Source organism: Bidens hawaiensis, unplaced genomic scaffold (genome assembly GCF_021521415.1).
Source record: "Bidens hawaiensis isolate Kalapana, Puna unplaced genomic scaffold, B.hawaiensis_p1.1 tig00033110_1, whole genome shotgun sequence".
Taxonomy (NCBI): domain Eukaryota; kingdom Viridiplantae; phylum Streptophyta; class Magnoliopsida; order Asterales; family Asteraceae; genus Bidens; species Bidens hawaiensis.
The window spans coordinates 1-19,939 of NW_027495651.1; the positions used below are offsets into that span (position 1 = coordinate 1).

The 19,939-nt window shown below is 37.8% G+C and overlaps 1 protein-coding gene across 1 annotated transcript; it reads left to right on the top strand.

Annotated features, from left to right (window-relative positions):
* Positions 1–10,173: 10,173 nt before the first annotated feature.
* On the top strand, positions 10,174–14,582 carry LOC143584374 (monocopper oxidase-like protein SKS1). Its single transcript, XM_077066443.1, has 9 exons — positions 10,174–10,502; positions 11,325–11,434; positions 11,548–11,818; positions 11,917–12,052; positions 12,452–12,818; positions 13,039–13,404; positions 13,494–13,572; positions 14,026–14,228; positions 14,324–14,582. The coding sequence occupies exons 1-9, from the start codon at positions 10,359–10,361 to the stop codon at positions 14,424–14,426; spliced, it is 1,779 nt and encodes a 592-aa protein (XP_076922558.1). The 5' UTR covers positions 10,174–10,358; the 3' UTR covers positions 14,427–14,582.
* Positions 14,583–19,939: the final 5,357 nt, after the last annotated feature.

Here is a 19,939-nt window from a genome sequence, read left to right on the forward strand (position 1 = left end):
CAGGCGCGTTCGGCTTCGCTTTTGTTAAGGTTGGCAAGTAGCACTTCCTTTGCGGCAGCCTCTTCGACGCCCTTAAGCTTCCGCTCTGTATGGTCAAGCACGCCCCTCTGGTCCAAGATCTCCTGGAGCTTCTTGGCATCTTCCATCGCCAAGGCATCATGAGCGCGTTGGAGAGCCTCTAATTTGGCCTTGAGCTCCTCGTTCTCCACGCGTAAAGGCTCAGCAACGGCTTCAGCCTTGGTGGCCCCTCTCGGTCGCGTTCCTCGCAGTCTCCTTAGCTAGCCGAAGCTGTTCGTTAACAGCTTGGGCAGCCTTGGAGCGGGCCTCGAGTCGCGCTTGAACCTCAACCTCGAGGCCTTGAAGGCCTTCTCCTTTTCCGCAGCAGCTGCGGACAGCTTTTGGTTCTCCTCCCCGAAGAGCCCGCGCTTGGGATACTTCCTTGGCGCGAGCTGCTTTCAACTTGTCATTTTCACCACAAAGCAGCTCGACGCGCGGCTGCATCCGGGCTTGGAGAACTCGAAGCTCGTTGGTTAGCCTACCCTCCTGGTAGCTAGCCATGGCTTCCCCCCAACGCACCATGGGGAGCAGCGTGGCGAGCCCATTCCACGCACCTCCACAGGGGTACGAAGGGGTTGTTCCTCGGCGTATGTTCCATCGAGGAACATACACTTCATTGGAATCCGAAACTGCAGAAAACAAAAAGCAGTTAGGAAAAGATGATAAAAATATATAAGTAAAAAAGGGCCAAAGGAACCCCTACGCACCTGTAGGGTCAATTACAGGCCGATAGCCGCCGAACCCATCACCTGAACCCAATGGAAATCCATCCAAGAGGTCAGGCAGATGGGAAGGTGGCGGAAAGATGCGAGAAGCCCCACGCGTACCTGAAGGACCGGCCGTCGTTGCCGATGACGGGGGCATGGGTAGCAGCCGCCGTAGTCGCCGCCGTGGTCGCTGCCGCAGAATCCGCGGCAAAAGTAACCGCCGGCTCTGTGAAGGATGCTGTCAAAATTGCACTCACCAAGCCGGCGGTGACGTCATCTCGGCTGGAACAGTCGGCTCAGAATGAGCAACTGAACCAGCGAAGCAGGCGCAGGCGCCTGGGTCGACGCCTCAGGTAGGCTGACCAAGCCTACCGTCATTGGCGGAGAGGTTGTACTCGGCCCCTCACCCTGGAATGCGCCAACATCCACGCCTGCGTAAAGAAGAAAAGTGTTAAAAAGACTTGAAGATTAAACTACGAAGATAAAAGCTAAGAGAGTTGTACTTACAGGGTTTCTTCAGCTTGAACGTACGGACGGGCGGGGACGAACCCGATGGAGCCGGTCTCTTGATGCCGGTTACCGTCGTCGTCATTGGTTCTCCAGAGGTAACAGTTGTAGCCTCCGGAACAGTGGTCTTCTTGTAACACCCTTGGCAAACACAACATCGTCCCACTCTTAGGCTATCCCACATCGGCCGTGGACAAGAGAGATCCTTGGTTCATAAGTAATGTCCTGCCTCTTAACATCACCAACGCGTTTTGGGCAACCAAAAACAAATCCGTGAGCTCTTCGTGGGCAGAGCGGACAATATTCGTGGTACGAGAGGCCGGGATGTTACAGGTGGTATCAGAGCCACTCTTGCGCCGTTCGGGATGATGGGACATGCCTCATCGAGGACGATGAGTCCAAAGGGGGGTTGTTTGTAACACCCTTGGCAAACACAACATCGTCCCACTCTTAGGCTATCCCACATCGGCCGTGGACAAGAGAGATCCTTGGTTCATAAGTAATGTCCTGCCTCTTAACATCACCAACGCGTTTTGGGCAACCAAAAACAAATCCGTGAGCTCTTCGTGGGCAGAGCGGACAATATTCGTGGTACGAGAGGCCGGGATGTTACACTTCTCACCACCGGTCTTCCCCCCCGCCTCTTCACTATCTGACTCAGTGTCAGATAGGAGCACTGGATCGGCTGTGGAGGCCGCCTTCTCCTTCCCTTTCCCGCCGGCAGCCCGCTTCTTCCGCACTAACGAAGGACCATCTGCGGATTCCTCAGAAGAAGACAGGGTGTAAGGAATTCCAGCAGCGGGTACAGCACTGAGGGGTGGAGGGGAGAATAACGCCTTACCTGGCCGCCGGTGGCTCATGATCTCGTGGCCCAGCGGATAAACCTCCACAAACCGATCCGCTGTTTGCTCCAGGATGGGCAACTCGTTCTCATCAAGAGCACGAGTACCCATCCGCACAGGATCGTCAGCTTCCCGCGGGTACAGGAGCGACTCCAAATTGTTCCCCTCTGAAAGAAAAGAAACAGTTAGAAGACAAACTCATATCAGCAAGAAAGACAAGACATACCATAAGGAGTAGAGTTCAAACCGTATTCGAGAAGGATGGGAACCTGAGACGCCTCCTTCCACACCCGGCTCATCCCCAGCATCACCATCCCGGACTCCGCAAACCGGTAAACCGGAGATTGGACCAGGGATATCTTCGAGAACCATTCCGCCTCCTGGTAGTTGGGGGCGTGAAGGCTCGGAATTGCTTGGCCATTTTTAAACTTCATGGCAAGGGGGACGGCGCGGGCGTATATGTAGAAGAACTCCCGCTTCCACGATCGGAGACTGCGCTCGGTCGCACAAATCTTTAAACCCTTGATACGGGTTGTCAGGGTGTACCACCCCTGGATGCACCTCCAAGTATAGAAGGTCATCAGGCGGTCCACATGGGGCTCGATGCCCAGAATCCGGCACACCCACTCGAAGTGGCGAATCTTGGCGACCGCCATAGGGTGCAGCTCGGTCAAATGAACACCGTGCCTCTCAAGGACACGGTAAACAAACTTTGTCAATGGGAACCTAAGATTCCCATAGACAAAGAATGCTGCATAAACCCCGATCTTGCCTCTGGGGGCATCGTACACGGTCTGGTGGGATTCAGGAAACTCAGGCTCGAGAGGATCGAGCATGAACTTCCTAACAACATACCGGTACTGATCGCCGGGCAGAGCACACTGGCACTCGCCAGCAGTACTCCTATCATCGGTCGTAGGCTCGAAATCATGTGAAGACATCTTGCAAAAGGAAGAAGAAAACGATTTCAGGGGAATGCTCGACTAATTAGAGTATTCACCGGAAATCGCTGTAAAGATGAAGAGAAAATGTGAAAGTATGAATTGGAAAGGATCCTCCACCCCCTTTATATACTAATCGCAATTAATGCGGTGAATTTAATGCGGAGGAGAGAGAAATTGAAGGTGCAATGAAACTATGACGCGTGGCAAAAAGCAACCTGGCAACAGCTGTCAAAAGGACGCGTGCCAGTAATTTCGCGGCCACGCGCCCGAAAAATCGCGCCCACGCGCCTGAAAAAGCGTCTGGAATGACCATGTACTGTCATGTCACCATAACTTCCTGCACGTCCTGACACAGTCAGAAGAAACCGTCGCACGACGTTTCAGATGTTTGGACTGTTCTTATCCTTACCAACCTTTCGAATTTCAAAATTCAAAATTCAAAAAGATTCAAAAGTAAGCGGGAAAATACCCCTTACCTTGGCAACCAAGTAACCATAAGACGGATGCGGGTACAGTGTTAAGGCAAAACCCTTCACATACCTAGCACCCGCAGGGAATTGAAGCCAAGAAAACCCCGGCAACAAAGTAACTATAAGGCGGGTGCGGGTACAGTGTTAAGGCAAAACCCTTCACATACCTAGCACCCGCAGGGAATTGACGCCAGGGGTACCTTGAAAGTAAAGTAACTGTAAGACGAGCGCGGGTACAGTGTTAAGGCAAAACCCTTCACATACCTAGCGCTCCGCAGGGAATTGAAACCAAGAAGGATCTTTTGGGCAATGCTTGTGGAAACGGAAATAACATCCCCGCATAGCGGGAACGTCGAGAACTACATTGTTTGAGGCTCCAGGATGGAATTGGTGGTTTAAACATAATTGATCACTATGTTCAAAACCACTAAAACCTCAAGGAGAATCCACACAAGTGAGACTCAACGCTCCTGACTTGCGAGAAGGTTACATACCTACCCGCATCATACCCAAAGATCAAGCAAAAAAATCGGGAATTTTTGCAAGTGACATTAGGAAACCCGCGGGAAGAATCCCCACGGAGAACCTTAAAACTAAAAACCTTTTCAAAACCCCTTGCACAAAGTCCAAAAGTTCACCTCACTTTATTGAACATTCATGAGAAGAACATTGGACTGGGGGGACTTGAAGAGGTAGGTCCCAGCAGAGCCCAGTTGGTCCCGCAAGACTCACCTTGAACAGGGACGTCTGCGCAAAGGCCATCTGCTCCCGCAGGACCCACCATGCTTAGAGAACCTTACGCGCAGTACGCAAGCTGTACACGCAGGGAAAGCCTCCCAATGGTAAAGTACCCCGCCTGTTCCCGCAGTTGCGGATACAAGCCATCAGGGAAGGCTACCCGCAGACAGCAGGGCTACACGCACAAGACACTAGATACTTCAGTAGTCACATGAAGGAATGAGCAAGGCGGGAACAATCTCGCCTAAATGAGCCAGTCTGTATGATTCTGAAAGATCTTTTGTACTATACCTACCAAGGTATGGATAGGACAGACGATCTGACCAGAACAGCCCATGAGCCAATCACAGGGTGACAGCTCACCGACAACAGTGCGAGGAGGAGCACCCTCTAGTACTGTTTGTCACTATTAGCCGCTGCCTACTCACCAACCCTTACTGTGGGGCATGCGCAGCCTACAGTTGGTGGAATAGTGTTACTGTTGGCCGTAACCTATTCACCAACCAGCATGGCCTGCGTACAATCCACAGTAGGTGGGACGTGCATAGTCTACAGTCGGTGGAATAGTGCAGCCGACTTTGTTACTGTTGGCCGTAACCTACCCACCAACCAGTATGGCCTGTGCATAGTCCACTGTTGGTAGAACAGGAATACTATTCAGCCGGCTGTACCTTCTAGGAAACCAACCTTCGGCTATAAATACTCCAACATCTTGGAATGGTAAAATCATCTGCTATCCAGTTATCTAGCAATCTCTTAATATACACTTATATTCAGAGCAACCTAGTCTGATTCTCACGCCGGAGGGTGGTCACAAGGAGGAACCCCCACCTTCTCAGTGACGAGCTTACGGTGTTTGTTTTGCAGGTCTCCTGAAGAACAACCTTCTCAGCTAGATCTCATCCGTGGGAAACATTACTTAACCCCCAGATTATCTATAATCTGTACCGGGTCACTTAGTGTTTCTTCAGGCTTGTTTTTATGAGTTATGACTTTGCGTATACACGACTCGTATATACTAGCAGGTTCAAATGAGAATCACTAAATATTTAGGAACCATTTTACCTCTGGTTGACCATGAGAACCTGCCAGGGAAACTCACGGGTCCCACCAATACTCTGCTAACTAGTGGGACCAGGTAGACGCAGCTTACGCTAGGCAGGTGGCACTCAAGTGGTCCATACAGAAAATATGTTGAAGAAGTTGGACTCGAACTCGTTGGCTAGAAGGGATTGTAGAGATCTCAAGTTCGAATCTAGTTTCCGTTGATTTGTGCCTTTTAAGTTTAAACCCCTTGAAAGTCACATGTCCAGTGTCATACTACTATGCAACTATTTATGCATCAAATACACAATTTATTCTGCCAGAAATTGATATCCAAATTGAATAACTTAACATCAACAAAACTGCATGTATTCTCCTTGTCAATAATCCTTTACCTAATACTAAAAGTCGTCGTCGGGCTTCTTAGGCTTGTGAAAGTTCGGAACGTTATACTCCTGAGCAATGTATACGCCACAGATCGCTCCGAGCAAGAATGGAAAACTGTTTGTTATGATTCCCATGCTATAACTGATAGTATAACTGTTTCGTTTCCATGGTTTCTGGTAGAGCTGAGCTCGAACTTGAATCATTTTGAGTTACTAGAGCTCGTGCTTGAGCTCGTGAGTTGTTTTTTAAAGCTCGGGATCGAAACGTCTATTATTTGTTAATTAATATCTATAGATTTTTAATTATTTTTATATGTTTTTAGAAAAACTCTAAATGAGCATAAGGTCAGCTCGAGCTCGTGTGGAAGTCCAAAAGTGGTAAAACTTAAGGGTGGAAACGCCTAAATGAACTTCTCACGAAAGGCTCAAACTCGGGCTCAATAACTAAACGAGCTTTATTTTAGGCTTGGGCTTTTCATGCTTTTTATTTCAATCCGTTCTTAAGCAGCTCGACTCGTTTGACGCTCGACACTTTTTTATCTTTTTAAAGTCACTCAATTTTGATTTACTGTTTTAATATTGTGTAGTTACTAACGCACATTTTTCTCTGTTTTAAAAAGGTCTACTAAGAATAGGCTTTGTTATTTACACACACTCTAATTTGCTCAAACACCTACCAAACATGTCGTATAAGACCTAGGGGTGTTCATGCTTCGATTCGAAACTGTGAAACCGCTCAAACCAGTTATTAATTTGGTTTCACGGTTGGTTTTTATCATAGCTATCGGTCGGATGGTTTCAAAAATTTCAAACCGTAACTAACGGTTTGTTTCACAGTTTATACCAAAAATCAACCATATAAAATCGGACCGGACCGTGTGATTTAATTTTTAAATCTTTTAGTATTCATATTATATATTTATATCTGTATGTATTAAAATATGTTACTACACATAATTATATTTAATTTGTTAATGTATATGAGATATATTACTACACTAACAGTTAAGTAAGAAATGGGCTAAGCCCAAATGTATACAAATAATTTACATAACAGCTTATGGAGTTATGGGTATCTGGCTAGATTTGTGTTTTGCTTCTATATGGACAAGTTATGTTTAAATGTGTTAAATTCTTTTAATTTGTTTTGACAGCTTTACCTTAAATAAATATATCATATGTTGATTTGGGCTTCTTGTATAAACACCTAACAACTCTAAACCGTGAAAGCAAACTAGAATCAAACCGTTATGAATGGTTCGGTTTGGTTCGATTTAAGAGTTCTATGGTTTAGTTCATAGTTTAACCTAAAAACCGTGAAAACCTGTCCATGAACACCCTTAAGAAGACCTATACGACTTGCATAGTAAATGTATAATAACATGAAAGAGGATAACATGAAGACACAAAAGTGTACAAATATTGCATTCCTTAATAATAAAATCATTATAAACATTATCCACAATTTAACTTTCATATACAATTATACAAATATAAGCTCATTCTCAACCCGTTCCTCATCCTCATCCCTATTTAATTAAATAATATTTTTTATACATTTATCATTATAGTTTTCTCTCTACTCTACTCACAACCAATCAAACAAATATTAAAAAATAAATAAGCTGAATGTTTCCCCAAATTTACAAAAAATCACCGTATTTGCCTTTCCACCCTATAATTTACACTCACAATCACTCACAACCTCATCCTATAATTTACAAACTTCCCATACATAATTATAAGGAATGGGATGAGAATACTCTAACATAATGAATCCTCATCCCCAACAGATAATAAAATACAACTTTTAGAGCATGCTTTACTACTTTTCAATGCATAAAAGGACTACATATTTTTTAATAAATAAACAATAAATAATTCAAAAGGAAGATAATGGAATGTTTTGTCTTGCACGTGAGTGGGAGCAGAATATATGACCGTTAGATGACGACAAAAATCTGGAGCCGTACAGCCAATTGCTGGCTTGATATTAGGTGGGCCCAGTCTACACACCCTGATACCGGCAATACCGGTAAAAGCAAATCCATATGTATTGTTTTTCTTTAATTTTTTGTTAATTAAGTTTTGATTATTCTGAAAATCAACAACTAAGGTGTCATTTCTCGAGTGGTTGCGAGTTTAAATCACATGGTGGATAAATACGTAAGTTTAATATTATGATCTCTTGATTAGTGAGTGTGTAAGTTATTAATTATGCGTGTGTGTTTTTCTATTTATTTATTATTATTATTAGGAAGGGATAAGAAAACCCATCTAAAAACAAAAGGATCAATGTCAACCATTAATCATATTGATAAATGATTTTAATCGATAACAAACATTTTTATAACTACTTGAAACAGAGTGAGTTACTGAGTTATTACTAGTCAATACGGGAAAATAGTTTTTTTCTAGACAACACACATTATCGAAAAATTTGTAATCATAGAAATCATAAAAAAAGGTAAGACTACATATATGTAATAACATAATCACATAGATGTAAACTGAGTAACATGGTTACATATATGTAATAAATGAGTTAAATATATGTAATAAACGAGTTACATATAGTGATATAAATACTAATCAACATATAATAACAATCAAATTACCTATATGTAATGACTCAGTTATACATATATGTAGAAACCGAACTACAATAGCCAAATTACATATATGTAATAGCAATTAAGGACAAATTTTTTTTAGTAGAAGTTAAAAATAATAACTATTTTTGTTTTATGATTCTAGACTCTTAAATAACTATAGGAATTACTGTCATAAATTATAAAATAAGTAGTTAGAAATAAGACAACTGCTACATATAAGTTTTTTTTTTATATTTTTTTACATAACTCGTGTGTGAGTTTTTTATAAAATAGTCAAACTAGTCATTAGAAAGTATAAAATATCATTATAAATACATGTGGTTTAGTTTATAATATAAAAAAATAACCCAATGTCCGAATGTACACATTTTTAAATATTTAATGATTTGTTGGTTTAATATTCACGAGGCAATTTAAAAAGTTACATGAGGTAAATTTGCTCATGATGATTTAAGTTAGAAATCATTGACGGATAATAATCCTAGGTAACTTTAAAACACTTTATAACCTTTTAATTGAGATAGAAATTAATAAATTGTTTATAAGATGTCAAATTGAATTAATATTCCATTACAATGAAATTGTATTAAAATTTTATCGAACAGTAAGCAATAGTTTTGCACCCAATAAAAATGATGAAGTTACAATGATGTTATTTAGGGTGAGCAATGCTCGAACGGTTAAACGGAAATCGGTTATTTGTAATTTTTTGCACACTCAGTTAAGTAATTATTTGAACCAAACCGAGTCATTCATATTTCCATATATTTCAAGTTTTTAGTCCAATTGATTTTTATTATTAACCAACTAAAAACCTAAAAACTAATCAAATAAACCAAACCAATTAACCAAAAAATCAATTAGTTAATTTGATTGAAACTAATAACCGAAACCTGAACTATGATTCACTGACACACCTAATTGTTACTGTATAAATTGATTACAAATAAAAATAAAAAGAAGTTACATTTAATTAATTACTTAATTAAGTTTTTAAAAGAGCATTAATTTCCCTTTCCAACGTGGTGTAAGTAGTAAGAAACCTAAGTTTCTCAATGAAGACTAATGTTTAATCTTCATAGATAACGCTATGGGGTGACATGAGTAGCTTAAAGAAGGAAGACTAAGATCTTTGTGATCTCTGGTTCAATCATGAGAGTGTCCGAGTGTTACATCTGGTGGGTCTTCGGGCGGCTGAGTTCCCTGGAACTGAAGATAACTCGTAGGTGTTTAAGGGCTCCGTATGATTGGATTGGGCCAGATGATGATGGCCTTTTGCCATTAGGTCACCCTGTACTAGTGGTGAAGCTTGGACATACACGTCGAGGGGGCCAGACTCAATATGTATAAAAAATTCATAAATCAAAGAGGGGCGGGCTCAGAATTTTGGTCGAAAACGGGTAAACTTACATTATGTATAAAATTTTCGGCCGAAAGAGATAAATTTACACTACTGAGCGAAAAAACGGAGGGGCCGGGCTCAAAATATATGGTCGGAAATGGGTAAATTTACAGCATGTATAAAAATTTTCAGCAGAAAAAGAAAAAGGATTAATATACACTACCGAGCAAAAAATGGAGGGCCTTGGACTCAAAATTTCGGTCGAAAACGAGTAAATTTACACTATGTATAAAATTTTTACACAATCGAGTGAAAAAGGGAGGGGGTCAGGTGCAGGTGCACCCCTGACCCCAACTAAAGTACGCCACTACCCTGTACGGAACACCTAGACAATTGTTTGTTTGTTGACGTTCAAAATGAAAGAGCATTAAATAAAAATAATAATAAGACCATTAACCGGGTTAACCGGTACCAATTCAAAACGCATAAATCATTACCCGGTTAATAATAATAATAATAATAATCATCACAATATAGGCCAATAAATCACACACACACACACGCTCGATCTTTTACTGCTCTTCCCAACAAATCACGCACAAATTCCCGATAAAAATCTCATCTTTTGACTCAAAACCCATTCCGCATTCAATTATGTGAAAAACCCACAAAACCCATTTCAAATCCAATCAAATCGAGTTCAAAAATGGGGTTATTGGGGCTAATTTTATACTGTTTCGTCTGCATTTGTGTATTGTTTGGTGGGTTTTGTTATGCGGGTGACCCGTTTGCCAATTTTGAATTGGAGTTTGGTTATGTGACTGCTTCTCCACTTGGTGTTCCACAACAGGTTGATTATATAATATTTTACATAGAATATAGATATACTTATTTGCTCTGTTTTGGGTTTTGGCTGTATGCATGTTAAGTGTTCGATGAAATGCGTGAACGGGTTTTGTTTGTAATTTTTTGGTTGCGTGGATTGATACATTGTTAGGTATCTTATGGGGAGTTGTATTACAGTATTAGAACGGATTTTCGATGACCCGAAAGAGGGTGGAAAATTATACAGTGTGTATGCCTGTTAAGTGTTCGATGAAATGTCTGAATGAGTTTTGTTTGTTTTTTGTTCGTTGTGTGGATTGGTACATTGTTAGTTATATTAAGGGAGGTTGTATTTTAACGGATGTTTGACTGTCATCGCACCCGATAGAGGGTGGAAATTTTTACAGTGTGTATGCCTTTTAAGTGTTCGATGTAATGCCTGAATGTTATTTGTTGTAATGTTATATGCACTGATACATCATTTCTTATCTTAGGGGTGTTGTATCAGAATAGTTTTTTGAGTCACTGCCCCCAAAGGAGGGTAGAAATCTCTACTAGAAATGCCTGAGTGTTTTTGATTTTTGTTTATAATTTTGTCCTCCGATTGGATTGATATATCGTTTTAGTTTATGGGCATTTTGGAAGATAATTTTTAAATAATCTATCACAACATCGGTTACTTCGCAACTTCAAGATTTTTACTTTACTCTATTTTAGTCAGAATTGTGATTTTTGTGGTAAAGTTATATTGATGTAGATGGTTTTAACTTTTCAAGGTGTTATTGACTTTTGCACCTGACCTTTTTTTTCTTGTTTTTTTAATTAAATTTTGCAACTCAAATTACAGGTCATTGCAGTGAACGGAAAGTTTCCCGGTCCAACACTAAATGTTACAACCAATTACAACGTGGTTGTCAATGTCAAGAACAAGTTGGATGAAAGCCTCCTTGTGACATGGTAATATTTAAGTTTATTAACACTTGATATGAATATTGAATGCAAAGTATATATATATTTTTTTAGTTTTTTAGTATATTATTTTACATCTTAATCTTTGAAAATTATTTTAGGCCTGGAATTGAGATGAGGCGAACTTCTTGGCAAGACGGCGTGCTTGGCACCAATTGTCCGATTCCCGCACATTGGAATTGGACTTACCAATTTCAAGTTAAAGATCAAATCGGTAGCTATTATTATGTTCCATCTATTAATTTCCAACGGGCTGCAGGTGGTTTTGGTGGTTTTGTAATCACAAACCGCAAAGTTATCCCACTTCCATTTAATACCCCTGATGGAGATATTGTTATTACTATTGGCGATTGGTATACTCGAGATCATAAGGTTTCTGTTCTATCCATATATGATTTCACACTTTGTCACGATTCTTGTTAACTTTATTATTTTATGTTTAATTATGGTTTGTTTTTGTTTAAATTAAGGATTTGAGAGCTTCACTTGATGCTGGGAAAGAACTTGGTATGCCGGATGGAGCTCTTATTAATGGCAAAGGACCGTTTCAATATAATTCCTCTGTGCCAGATGGTATTGAGCATGAGACAATTAATGTTGATCCAGGTATATTTGTTTTTCTTTATAAATATGGTTATTGATATGATAATGTCTCTTAAAACTTTGAAGATTTTTTTTTTTAAGAAATAAATCTGTAATATTAATGTTAATATCAACTTGGATCTGGACTTAGTAATATATTAAAATTTACTAATAGGTATCATCATATGACTCATAGATGGCAATCATTTTTTTAACAAATTAAACTTTGTAGGGTCTTCTACAGTTTAAAGTTTGTTTTCTTCAACTTTTGGGTGAAAATAAGGAATACACAAATATACAAATAATAAGACCTTGTAACATATACTATATTTTTCATTTCTTTGAATTCAAATATATTTTTTGTACCTCAAAGCACATTTCAAAAAACTTTGTTATTTTCTAATATCTGAATGATAATTGCAGGGAAAACTTATCGTATTCGTGTGATAAATGTCGGAGTGTCAACTTGTTTAAACTTCAGGATTCAGAACCACAATTTACTTCTAGCAGAAGCAGAGGGACATTATACGTCCCAACAAAACTATACTAGTTTAGATATTCATGTTGGCCAATCATATTCCTTTTTGGTAACAATGGACCAAAATGCAAGTACTGATTATTACATCGTTGCAAGCCCAAGATTTGTTAATCAATCCGAATGGCAACGAGTCACAGGCGTTGCAATTTTGCACTATTCAAATTCCAAAGGACGGGCTTCAGGTCCTCTTCCCGACCCTCCAAATGATGGAAACGACAATTCGTTTGCAGTCAATCAAGCTATGTCCATCAGGTATGCTTCTTTTATTTTCACATTTATAAAGCAAACCTCCTACCATTGATAGATCTCTTATCAATGCTACTTATAAAGGGTTTGTTGAGATTGTATTGGAGAACAACGATACGGTCGTTCAAAGCTTTCATATGGATGGTTATTCGTTTTTTGTTGTCGGGTATGTATTTAATATTTGCAAAGAAGAAGATAGTTGCAATTAAGATAAGTTGTTTTTCAGGATGAACAACACTGCAAGTGGGGCCCGCCCAAACCCACAAGGCTCGTTTCGTTACGGTTCGATTAACGTGACGGACGTGTACGTGTTAAGAAATGTTCCACCAATTGAAATTGACGGGAAAGTTCGGGCTACATATAATGGGATTTCGTTTGTGAACCCGAATACACCCGTGAGACTTGCAGACAATTATAAATTGAAAGGATCTTACAAGCTTGATTTTCCAAATAAGCCCCTGAATCGACCTCCTACCATTGATAGATCTCTTATCAATGCTACTTATAAAGGGTTTGTTGAGATTGTATTGGAGAACAACGATACGGTCGTTCAAAGCTTTCATATGGATGGTTATTCGTTTTTTGTTGTCGGGTATGTATTTAATATTTATATCATCCTATTTTCTTACTTCAAATTTTCCAAACGATGTAAATGTTAATAATGAAATGTTATAATATTAGGATGGCATATGGAGAGTGGACTGAAAATAGCAGGGGTTCTTATAACCGTTGGGATGCAATATCCCGCTCCACTACTCAGGTTCCTTCTCTTTAAACATTTTTAACGTTTTTGTTGTATGTATATAAATCACCCGTGTTCTAAAAAGGAGTACCGAAACTATAGTTTTACTTTAGTAATCATATTCTTCCTTAAATAGCAGCGGCTCAAGAGGTTTTATTATATCCTTCAAAATTACACTCTGCAGCTTTTGACTCATTTTTTTCGAAAACTGGCTTTTTTATTGGCCTGTTAGAGATAAAACATAATCCAAAATCAACCCATTTATAAGCAAATGGGTCGGTTACTTATAATTGTATTTTTTCAATATTTTTAATTTTTTTTTGAATACGGCTAATAGCTTTTATTATATCCTTAAAAACACCCTCTTTGAAAGTTATTTTTATAATTGACTCGCCAAAATAAGCAAACGGGCCAAACAGTCACTTATAATGATACGTTTATATTAATATATATATGTGTTGAATTTGATAGGTTTTTCCTGGAGGATGGACAGCAATACTTGTATATCTTGACAACGTTGGAGCATGGAATCTTAGGACCGTAAATCTTGACAGATGGTATTTAGGTCAAGAAACTTATATGAGAATTGTTAATCCTGAAGATGACGGCCAGAAAACCGAACAACCACCACCTGATAATATCTTGTTTTGCGGTGCTCTTGCCCACTTTCAAAAGTATAATCTCTTGAAACGCTTTTCGACAACTTTCAACCTGTTTGACTTATTGAAATTACCAGCTCAGTTAATGTATTGTTATGTTTGCATTTCAGGCCACAAAGATTCTCGTCGGCTGCTTTAGGCATCCAAGAATCATTGAAGCTGAACTTTAAGATGTTGATGGCATTTGTAGTAGTTATCTACATGATGATTTGAACATGTTTCAGAAATGGGATTTTAATTAGTTCAAAGGAGGTTGCTTTTTGGGTAATTAGTGTTTCTTTAGTTGGCGAATTCGGTTGTGAGAAGACAATAGATCCATTGTTCTTGTTAGTGAAAGTATAGGGATGGTTTGGTTGATTTTCTTTGTATGCTAAAAGCATGTCTTAACCGCTCCAGAATTTTTTTCCGTTGGGGTCACTTTGTGTTGTCGCAACTTTTATCAATGTGATGTCAAAATTTTCGGATCACGTCAAGTTTTTATTTTCGGGTCAAGAACTAAATGAAAAATAAATTACATTGACCATCATTAAAGCGTTTCGCTTTGAGCTTCTGATAAGAATTTATTTTCCTTGGGATATGATTTGACTTGTAAATTGAAGTTAATTTGAATTCACTCACGCGTTAAGTCATCACTAAACAGATAGTTAATTGAATTAACAAATCATTGTTTCCAATAACTTTTGAGCCATTTATTCCCGAAACCGTCCAACTTTAAAAGTTTGAAAATCAAAACATCGGTTATAGGTTCGGTTTATAACCAATAACCGAACCAATTGGCCCTTGCTCATCCCTATTTACAACCCAACATTCTGATGAACACATTTACAACTTAATTACTACATGTCTGATACGAACAAATTGCATAGACAGAAGCGTTTAATAATTTAGGTCACAGTGAACGATGTTATTGATCTCATTAATTCGTTTTATGTACAAACGACTAACAAACTGTCACTAACTAACTTGTTTACACAATTACAAATCAACCCTTAACTAATAACATTTGCAATAGAGCCCCTAAACTATTTGTACATATCACTGTCAACCCGTTTCACACGTTTAGATAATTGGCTACCCATTTCACACGTTTAGATAATTGGCTTGCATTAGATTATTGATCGTGTTCAAATTAAATAAATTTTAAGTATATGTGCATTAGGTAAATGTATTTAACACCACCAAAAATATAGGTCCTGCTCAGAATGTATATTTTAACCTGTCAAACTATAATACGATAAACTATAAACGTAATCCGACATAATTAGCACCCAAAACCTTATAGGAATTAAACTCTCTCTTTAGCTATCTATTGTAACTCGTGGAAGAAAGTGAGAAAAAGTTCGGAAATAATAAGAAAGGTAGCCACATGGGAATTTGTGACCAAATGATGGTAACTTCCTTCACAAGCAAACATATTCATAAGAATCTTATTATTCGGTTTCCATTATCACCCTTAAATATATCCCAACATATATTCACTCCCTTATCTTATAATCATTACACTATTCGTATCTCTCTTTGAAAAGCAAGTATTTGGATAATGTATCATTATTTAAGTATTTTTAGTTTTCTTGTCAAAGGTTTGGAGCAACTACAATAAATTTAACGTGCTAACTGGGAGAATCAAACAGAGTAATTTCATTTGTACAATAATTTCCCCCTTTTTGTTAATTTGTTAAATCGTCTCATATATCCACTGTCTCGTTTTGTTCCGAGCAGATCGACACAATGTCGTGTCAACTTGTATGTTCCTATTCTTTTTCTTGATGGGTTTTTAACAAAAAAATGTTCACCTTTTTCAGGACGTAATTGATCAACTCGTATGAACTTTGATCATCAACAACGTTTTGATTTCCCAATAACATACGTGAAGAACTAACGGAGAAGATCCCATCCGTAACTGTAGCCCACACCCACTTGTCCTCGAAATAAGTCATGTTTATGACCAAGTAATGAACGGTAGGTCTGAAGTTCATGTGTCTCTCCTCGGGACTTTGCAGAATTTGCACCCACAGCTACTTCTATACTAATACATCTCCTATATCCTCCGACAACAATATGCACTTTACAATCTTTATACCTTGTAATAGCGAACAAATGAGAGAGGGGGGGGGGGGGGGGGGCTTGGACTTTAACTGCTCCAAGCCTGGCCAGCAAACTAAAATATTTATATTATTGTTATTATTATTATTAATTATAATAATAAACCCAATAAAAAAGTTGTCACTTGATACTTGATATGATTCCTTTTATTTCTTTCAGCATTTACAACAATTACTTACAATTTATTAATACTTTTATCCTAGGATACCTTCATCTAGTCAACCTGCATCTTTGTGCCTCCATAAAATCCCAAGACAACCTCAATGAGTACACATGTTGCTTGTTTGAATTCAAACACTTGGATTTTGACTCCCCCACCATGTCTCATGACCACTTCACTTTGACTTCTATATATACATTCCAAACACTCAAATGTAGCTTTGACTTCTTTTCCACCTTCATTTTGTCACAAATAATCTAGCTATTGGTCACTAATACTCTTTGTCACTCTCTAATGAGCTCCAACTCTTTTTCTCGGCCTTCTTCGCGATGTTTTTTCGTCGCTCGGTGTACGTACTTTCTTCCTTTTAATCGTTGACGATTTATTAACCGTTAGTTGTCGAGTTTAAGCTTAAATTATGCGGTTATAGTAAGTTGAGTAGTTTAAGTTTGATTATAGAAAAAACAATAGTAGAGAACTCTATATGCATGTTTGTATGCTAATTATATCTTGAAAGCTGTTTTAACACTTTAACTTATAACTTATAAGATTAGCTACTCATCATAGACCTATGTATATAGATGCATGCATGGTACATAAAACTGCTAAACTAATGATCAAGTTAGTTATGTTGCAAATGATTTATGATTTTCCATGCATTCATGCTGGTAAGTAAGGTTGCTTGAAAACTTTTAGCGAATAATGATGCTAACGCTAGTGTCGATATGAGTTTTGCTAGTAAGAATTTGGTATGTACGTGTATTTAGCGATGTTTTGTAGTTAGCTAGTGACCTTAGTTATTACCTAGTGACCTCATTAGTTTTTGTCATCAAATACCACTACAAGAATTTTACTCTGATACGTCGACCCTATAACAACGAAACGGGCATACCTCGTCAGCATAACCTTTATGGGTCGTCGTATCAGACGACTTTTCTTGTAGTACACACCCTTAAAATCATCCACAACGTTTAAACACGGTTGTACAGTTAAGGGAGATGAACTTGGTTGTACAAAAACGTGTAAGAACGAATTTCGTGAAAGAAGGAAGACGAAGTAATATTTTATAAGTTGGTTTTGAAGGTTATAAGATGGACAACCACTTATAACATGACCATATTTTTCAAACTCATTGTTGCATTGTAGATGCTCTTACAAGTTTTCTCTCATGTATATATTACTAGAGAAAATTGAAACATTCTTCGCGACTAATTTTGCCGTCGCAAATACCCTAGAATAATATCTTGGACTCACCTAGGACCTATGCTTCACTACAAGCTAATATCACTGGTTAGATTTTGCTTAACATTTTCTAAGATAAGCGGTGTCACAAAAGGTAAAATATATATGTTCCCATACTTTTTTATTGTGTCAGTATATATATGTGTCAGTGTGTCACTAATTAATTACCACACCTTTTCTTGTAGTGCTTGCAAGCGTCCACTACCATAAGCTATTTAGTGACAGCAACCGTTGCAAATGCATGCCATGCATGCGTACGCATGCTCATCGAGCCGCTAGCTCATGTACACTTACAGGTAATGTTATCTATTTATTATTTTTTTAACCATAGCAAATTAACGAATTTGTTACCGAAAAGCTCACGAGACTCAACACGTATCAATTCATGATCGGTTAAATCACAGCTCGTGTGCTGAACTTATCATGATGAGCATTGGTTAAATGGTATGATATATGTGCTATTCCCGGCATGTTCCCTATCTATATTTATAATTACATTAAAAGTTATTACATTTCTCTATTCTTCACTCACTAACAACTTTGAACTATTAAAAAATTATAAAGTATGAATAGTGTTTTCTTCAAATTTACTTATGAATGGTAACTTTTTCTCTCTCACTCACTCACAATCATTTACAACCCAGCAGTGGAATCGGAACTTTTTAATCAGACGGTCGTCTGTCATCAAGGTTTTTTTCTCTTTTGACTACAACTAATGGGTTAAACTAATGTTTTCATTAAAAACCTGACTTTTATATCTAAAAATGATGACAAATTTTGGTGACCGAATGGTTAATTAATGGACTCTCTTGACCCTCCCTTTAGTTCCAACATGTAGCAATGTTTCATTATCTTTTAAACTAGATTACTTATTGGGAAAGGCATATATGATATATGTATGTGTCAGATTCGTTAAAAGTGTATCTGATAATTTCGCTATCCCTTCAAAGGAAAGTTCTATTGATTAATTGTTTGCATAATCATCAAGCATTCTCATTCTCTCTCTCTCTCTCAAATACACACACACATCAAACCCTATCTATATATATCTATGTGTGGAGGCAAACTTTAGTAAGAAGCATACTTCATATCATTGTGTATAACCTATATATAAAGGTCATATATCTATAGCTTTGTATAACTATTATTATTATAAACATATAGAAATTTCAGCTACAATATCAACCTCACTTCAATACATGTGTGTTTCTCTCTATCTTTACCTTACTCATTGATGAAAGTATGAACTAATTAACTAGAAGTCTTTTATGTTTACAATAGCCTTAACATTTTAAATGACAGTCTAAATGCATGCATTGTATGTATTAGCTTACTACTCAAGTTTAAATTTTACTTCCACTGATTTCCTAAATCATAAATGTAAGCTTCATTTTACCGGATTTCATTGGCTAGTAGGGTATTGGTGTTTCCAATAGCAAACTATACACTCAGAAAGTTGTGTTTCATACCCAAGTACTAAGAAAGAAAGTATTTTGTTCAAGATTGTTGTCCAATGAATGGAAAATGTAGCAAAAACACATAAGGTCGACTTTGGTTAGGATTCTTTTTTGAAATTAAGAATTAAATACAATGCCAAAAATGTTACAAGATATACTCTCAAAATTGAATAAAACTCAAATTTAAACTTTAATCAAATTGTTATAAAATCAAGTAAAAAAATGAAAAAAACATAAATGTTTAGCGCATGCAAAGGGTTGTCAGGTCGATTAAATCATTCAAATTAGAATCCTTATTTTTATCCATATAATTTAACTTTAAACACCTTAATTTATTTGTAAAATTTGTTCATTTTTTAAAAACCGATAGAGTACTTGATTACTCAGATTTATCTCTATTTAATTAAATAATACTTATATATTATTTTTTTTATTTTCTTCCTTCCACTCATAGAGTGAATAGTAATCAATATATATAAGAATCACTATTTATTTCTCACACACACACACACTATTTAGGGGATTAGATGAAAAATAAAATTTGATAAAAAAAACCTTAAAAATTTTCTTTATATTTATAATAAAGTTGGGTAGATATATAATCTCCCTTAATCATTAACTTAATTTTCATACCATATCCTCTCTCTTGAAGTCCACCGATGCTTAGTACAAACTGTGATTTACCTGTTCTTATGAGTTTTCCAGTAAATGATTCTTGTGGTTGACAAAAAAAATACATAATTATAAGGTTACATGTTTATATA

What these genes read in the sequence shown, in the direction of transcription:
- LOC143584374 (XM_077066443.1), top strand. Translation starts at nt 10,359, where the DNA reads ATGGGGTTATTGGGGCTAATTTTATACTGTTTCGTCTGCATTTGTGTA. An exon ending in GAAAGCCTCCTTGTGACATG is followed by an intron (nt 11,435 to 11,547) that starts GTAATATTTAAG and finishes AAATTATTTTAG; the next exon opens with GCCTGGAATTGAGATGAGGC. An exon ending in AATCAAGCTATGTCCATCAG is followed by an intron (nt 12,819 to 13,038) that starts GTATGCTTCTTT and finishes GTTGTTTTTCAG; the next exon opens with GATGAACAACACTGCAAGTG.